Source organism: Hylobates moloch, unplaced genomic scaffold (assembly GCF_009828535.3).
Source record: "Hylobates moloch isolate HMO894 unplaced genomic scaffold, HMol_V3 SCAFFOLD_9, whole genome shotgun sequence".
NCBI classification, from domain to species: domain Eukaryota; kingdom Metazoa; phylum Chordata; class Mammalia; order Primates; family Hylobatidae; genus Hylobates; species Hylobates moloch.
This window is the reverse complement of record NW_026652284.1, coordinates 113,549,261-113,555,396: the sequence shown is the minus strand read 5'-3', so window position 1 is coordinate 113,555,396 and position 6,136 is coordinate 113,549,261. Positions and strand designations below refer to the sequence as shown.

Genomic DNA, 6,136 nt, shown 5'->3' with positions numbered 1-6,136 from the left:
CACAGGCACACACACATACACACACACCACACCCACACACCCACACACACCACACACAACCCCCATACACACCATACGCATACCCCCACACACCCTCTCACAAACACACCCCCCAACACACACACACAGTGCAGCTGTGCACATCCCACATGCGCTGATACGGGAGGGAAGATGTGGGTTTTACCTGTAGACCTATACATAGACCACCACAGGCCTAATGCTTGCCCAGGAATTTATCACTCAGCGTTCGTTTGCTGAATTACACGCTTCTGAGAGGTTTTCCTCAGTCACGTTTTCACGTTCAGCAGCAGGGAGCTTGGTGTGATGAGACAGTTAGTCCCGATTAACAAATGAGGAAAGTGAGGTCTGAGGTGGCAAAGGGACACGGCCAGTGGCAGAGCCTGATTTCAGCCCCTCTACTCTGGCTGATGTTGCCCCTGACACCTGCCCTGCTGGCCAGTAAACTCTGTCGGGGCAGGGGCTACATGCTCCTGGTTTCTGCACTTGGACCAGGGAGGCAGGAGGCTTCATTACCAAGAGCTGGACCAAGGTTCAAATGTCAGCTCCCCTGATTACCAGCTGTGTGACCTTTGACAAATTACTTAACCTCTCCGAGTCTCAGTTTTCATGTCTGTTAAGGGGGATAATTGCACTTGGTAAATAATATGGTTATGGGAATTGTAGAATGTGCCTAATAAATGTTTGTTGGGTGAACTGAGGTAGGTCTTATACATGTGCTGGCTCAGTGCTTGCTAATGCACATAAATGGAGTCCCCTTCTCCTAGCACATGGTGGACATGCTCAATAAATGCAGAAGAGAAGAATAAAGAGATGAAAACATAAACCATATCTGCAATACAACTTTAGCACCGACTAAATTCCCAAATACACTCGGCTGTTCCTGAGATCACTCCAGTGCCTTCCTTCTCGGCTGATCTCCTCCTGGGCTGCCATCTTCCTCCTTCCACTGCAGAACCTTTACAGAGCGCTTTCATATCTCCCAGAGAAGTTCCCCTCGTAACTCTACTTCTTCAAAGTTTTCTTGGCAATTCTCACGTGCATATTCTTCTATATGAACATTTACAACCATTTTTTTTGCATTAAGATCTCACTGGGACCCTGGTTGGACATGTGCTCCCTTCGCATATTAATTTGGGAGGATGGCCGTGTATGGAATTTGGCTATGAAACAAGGCTGGTTCCCGAGTGGAGTCCAGCTGGTTTCTATCAGTCTCACAGCCCACACAGTGGGCGGGGCTTTCAGGACATCCTGAGAACTCCAGTGCCATGCACACCTTGGTCCCAGAAGCATCTAAATCATGAAACAAGCATGCGGGGGTGGGTGGTCTGGGTTCCTCAGGCAGGGGATGCCTAGAAGAGAGGTACCCTGTGCTGGTCCCAGGAGCCTTCCCTCCAACCTGCTCCATGGGTCCCTCCACAGGCTCTGCTCCTTTGCTGGTCTCCTCTGGCTGAGTCCTCGGCTCTGTCCTTCACTCCGCCTCAGCACCGGCTGTTCTGGGAGCTGACTGGGGCTCCAGCGTACTTGGACTCATGCTCAAACCTCCCGCCTCCTCTGCCCACTCAGACTTAGGCTTCTCTCAAACGCTCACCTTTTCTCCATCCACTCCCTGCCCTCCTAGACATGGCAACCTGCAAAGCTGTACCCAAATAAAGGCGCAGCCGTACCCAGAGCCGAAATAAAGACTGACTTAGCTCCTTCTGGGCACTCCTGTGGGACACGGTCAGCTTCCCCTAAGTAGGAAAGGTTAGAAATTGCCATCAGAAGATCTAAGTTTGGGCCCTGGCCACTTATTAATGAGGAGCTCCTGGGCAAGTCCTTTACTTGCTCCCACGTTCCATTTCTTTCATTTGTGAAACGGAGCTGGTAACTTTCTGGTAAGGTGGTTCTGAACCAACTACAGGCAGGCGTGATGCCAGGCATGAGGATTTAACCACAGATGAGACAGACCCACTCCCCGCCATCATTACACACACCGAGGCGTTGGGAGGAATTCCCATTTCCCAGCTCTCAGTTTGCTGTCGGCTCTGGGCCTCAGTTCTGGCTGAAGCAGACCCAGAGTCTGATTCTGGCAAGTGGCTTAACCCCGACACTCCGTTTCCTCATCTGTGAAGGGGACTTCTTGATCTCCAAGGAAGCCATCAGTGTCATTTGGGGATAAACACCCTTTTGCCATCACCCATCTGTCTCTAGGCTGTTCTGCCAGGAGCAGGTCCTGCCCTGGGCTGTGGAATCTGGGGCTCAGAAGCTGCCAGGTAGCCACCTCCTGCCCTCCCTGCACTGCCTGCCTCTGCCTTTCCCTCACCATGCCTGGCCCTAGCAGGCTGGCTCTACACGGTCACATGTGTGACTCCCCTGGCTTTTGGAGGTGCAGACCTTTGTCCCTTCCCCTTGGTGTACCCTGGGGTGCAGGTGGAAGAGAGAGAGACTCTGGGGTGCCCACATCACCCCCACCCTGGAACAGCAGGCTTCATAGGCAGGACCCAAGTATGGACACTCTGCAGACTGCAGAGGGCTGTGCAGACCGGAGGTGACAGCAGTTGGGGTTAGACATTACCCTGAGCACGGTTTGCTCGATAAGGAGCTTTTGTTGAAAGCTGGCCTTTTTCTTTCCATTTTTTTTTTTTTTTTTTTGCTTTTTCCATCTCCCATCCTCGTAGCATCTCCAATGCTTGGAGTCTTGGAGTTTTCAAACTCAGAGACTCTGGAAGTCTCCTAACAACTTCCTGGCTTTACACTGCTCCGGGAGGGTGAGTGACCCACCCAAGGCCACACAGCCAGGTTAGGCAAAGACGGGTCTGGAGCCCGGGCCCCTGACTCCCAGTTCTGCTGAGGGCCCTGTTCTTTCTGCACTGTTTCAGGTGGGGAGAGAGGGCAGGCTGGACCTGTGCAGTTTGTTTCCCCAAGCGTCGCACCGTCCTCCTCACCCAGCCAGCTTCAGCCAACCTGGGCAGCTGACTCTTCACCTTGGGCTCTGTCCTTGCCCTGTAAGTGGCCACCTTCCAGCTCCAAACCTTCCCGGCCCTTTTCATCCTGCCCACCAGCCCCCATACAGCAGGACCCAGTAGGGAAGGGAGCTGGGTCTCCCTCTGAGCCCCTCCAGGCAGGACTCACCGTGGCCAGGACGCTGCTGGCGGCTGCTGCTGTCACTGCTGCCAGCGTCCAGGACAGGAACCACCTCATGCCTGGACGTCAGTGGCACAGGCATCCACCGAGCAGCCCAGAGGATCCGACCACCTCTCCGGGGAGCTGGGCCCAGACTGGCCGGCCCATCAGGAGCACCAGATATGCCTCTTCCGCAGCCCTTGGGGGGTTTTATTAAAGCAAGATCTGACGTCAGGGTGAAGGACAAACCCTGCATTTTCCTCCGAAAAAACTTTTCCTGCCTCTCTCTCTTTTTTTTTTTTCTTTCTTCCCTCTGTCCCCACCTCCAGCCTGAGCTTGGCCAGCCTCCCCAGCTCTGACAGTTCTTAAAGGGAAAGTTACAAGGCTATGACTTCACACTAGGGCGTGAAATTCTCACAGAGGAGCTGGGGTCATCCTGCCTAGGTCTTTCACTACAGTAGGGAGCGGGGAGTGTGGGAGGGTGCAGGATGGCGGAGGAGATACTGTTACCCCAGGCAGGCGGGTGTGTGGACTTTGAGAGGGCTCCCAGTGGGAAATCAACTCGCTGTCATTTCTTCAGGCTACTCCTACTTCTGGTTTTCTTTTCCCTTTTCTTTTTCTTTTCTTCTTTTTTTTTTTTTTTTGAAACAGAGTCTCGCTCTGTCGGCCAGGCTGGAGTGCAGTGGCGCAATCTCTGCTCACTGCAACCTCTGTCTCCCAGGTTCAAGCAATTCTCCTGCCTCAGCCTCCTGAATAGCTGAGATTACAGGCATGTGCCACCACGCCCAGCTGATTTTTGTATTTTTAGTAGAGATGAGGTTTCACCATGTTGGCCAGGCTGGTCTCAAACTCCTGACCTCAGGTAATCCGCCCGCATCGGCCTCCCAAAGCGCTGGGATTACAGGCGTGAGCCATTGCGCCTGACCCTACTTTTGGTTTTCATTTGCCCTCTTTCACTCCCCTCTCCCTAGCTGCAAGCGAAAGAGGCGGCTTTCAGTCCACCCATCTAGAAATGATAGGAATTCACAAATAAAATGAGCTCTGAGGCTCAGGTTACAGCATCACTTTCATGACACGTGAAAGCCACGGTAACGCATTTGCTGTTTGCCTTCTCTGCTCATTGGTCAGAGGCCGTTTGGTGCTGGAGCTGTCCCCACGTGTCTCTGAATGCTTGTTATCCCTGGGGGGTTGGGGTTCGTGGCCTGCACCCTTGTTGCACTGCCGCCACTGAGTCTCTTCCTTGGGCAAGAAAGGAGATGAGATGTCTTCTATGGGCTGTCCTAGTCCAGCCCTGTGCTCCCCATGGGGACCGCTGCCACAGACTCCTGACTGATACCCAGCCTCCCTGCCCACCCTCTACCATCCACACATTTCAGAGCAATCCTTGAACTAGCATCATGTGTAGATCACCTTCTGGATACAACTGTCCAAAGCCTGCCCATCACACAGCACAGAATCCCCAGTCCTGGCATGGCCCCTGGGCCAGCAGGCTGCCTGTACACTTCTTCCTCTCTCCCTCTCGTGCACCAGGTCCAACCACAATGGCCTCCTTGCAGCTCCTCTCACACCTTGGCAAGTTCTCAGCATCTCCAGGTCTCAGTAGGAATACTCGACACTGCGGTTTAAATGACAGTTACTCCTTCTCTTCTCTTTTCCTGTAGCTTATTAACAAGGGATGCTGAAGCATGTGTGGCTGCTTGGAGGTAGCAGCAGGCTTGTGTTCATGGAAGGGGTTTATGATCCCTCTAGACATGACCCCAGAAGAGATGGTGCTAATGATTTCTCCATTTGCTGACCTAGGGATGTGCCTCTGATCCAATTCTGGCCAATGAGACATAAGGGAAACCTGCTAGGGTTTTCTAGAAAAGATTCCCTTCCTCAGGAAGAGAATGACCATCTACTCATTCTTTTCTTTCCTTGTGTGCAAATGTGATGGTTGGAGCTGCAGCAGCCATTTTGGGTATATGAGGCTGAGAATAAAAAAGTCAACAAACTGAGGATGGTAGAGCAGAAGCAAAAAAAAAAAGTCTGAGTCGTTGGGACTTCATGTTGTTGTTGGAACCACCATTCAGACTTCTCATTACGTGAAATAATTTAATATTTTATTGCTTAAACTGTAGTTATTCTGAATTTTCATTTGTTAGAGTCAAGTTGTATACCAATTGATACATGAAAATTACTAAAATCATATATGTAAAATTGAAGGGCAGGGTATGTGGGGGGCACGTAAGGACTGCCCAATAAATGTCAGTCATTTTCTTCTCATTAACTTATCGATGCTCTTAAAATCAAATCCCAGGCCGGGCGCAGTGGCTCACACCTGTAATCCCAGCACTCTGGGAGGCCGAGGCGGGCAGGAGATCAAGACCACCCTGGCTAACACAGTAAAACCCCGTCTCTACTAGAAATATAAAAAATTAGCCAGGCATGGTGGCGGGTGCCTGTAGTCCCAGGTACTTGGGAGGCTGAGGCAGGAGAATGGTGTGAACCCCAGAGGCGGAAGTTGCAGTGAGCCGAGATCTCACCACTGCACTCCACCCTGGGTGACAGAGCAAGACTCTGTCTCAAAAAACAAAACAGAACAAACCAACAAAGCAAAAAAACAAATCCTAGGAGGCCAGCATTGTTGACAGGTGCCATTAATAAATAACCCAAGGTGTTAGGGGCCAATCTAGGTTCACTTGGCTTTTGATGAACACTAAGTATGAACAGGCTCTGTGCTGTAGAGCATCTCATGACTACAAGGCAGATAGTGTTATGAAATAGGTGGAACAAGTCTCAGAGATGCTATATGGTTTCAGAGCACACGTATGAGTAGTAGATCTGAGGCTGAAACTAAAGTCTCTTATCCTCAGACAAGGCACAGAGTCAGGACCAGACATTTCCAAGCCAGCTTGACCTGCCAAAGCCTCTCAATGTTAAGTGTAACAAGAGCCTGCAGAGCTGGAAGCCATTGAACTCCACAATCATTTTTAGGAAATCCAATTGTCTCGAGCAATTGAAGCAGACACCC

General features: G+C 51.3%; 1 protein-coding gene across 1 annotated transcript in view; it reads right to left on the bottom strand.

The window, feature by feature from the left end:
• The window catches only part of CCN4 (cellular communication network factor 4), a 39,922-nt gene extending 36,721 nt beyond the window's left edge, over positions 1-3,201 (bottom strand). Inside the window, exon 1 of the mRNA XM_058443683.1 lies at positions 3,133-3,201. Coding sequence (XP_058299666.1) covers positions 3,133-3,201 — 69 coding nt within the window. The remainder of the gene's footprint in view (positions 1-3,132) is intronic.
• Between the last annotated feature and the right edge of the window lie 2,935 nt (positions 3,202-6,136).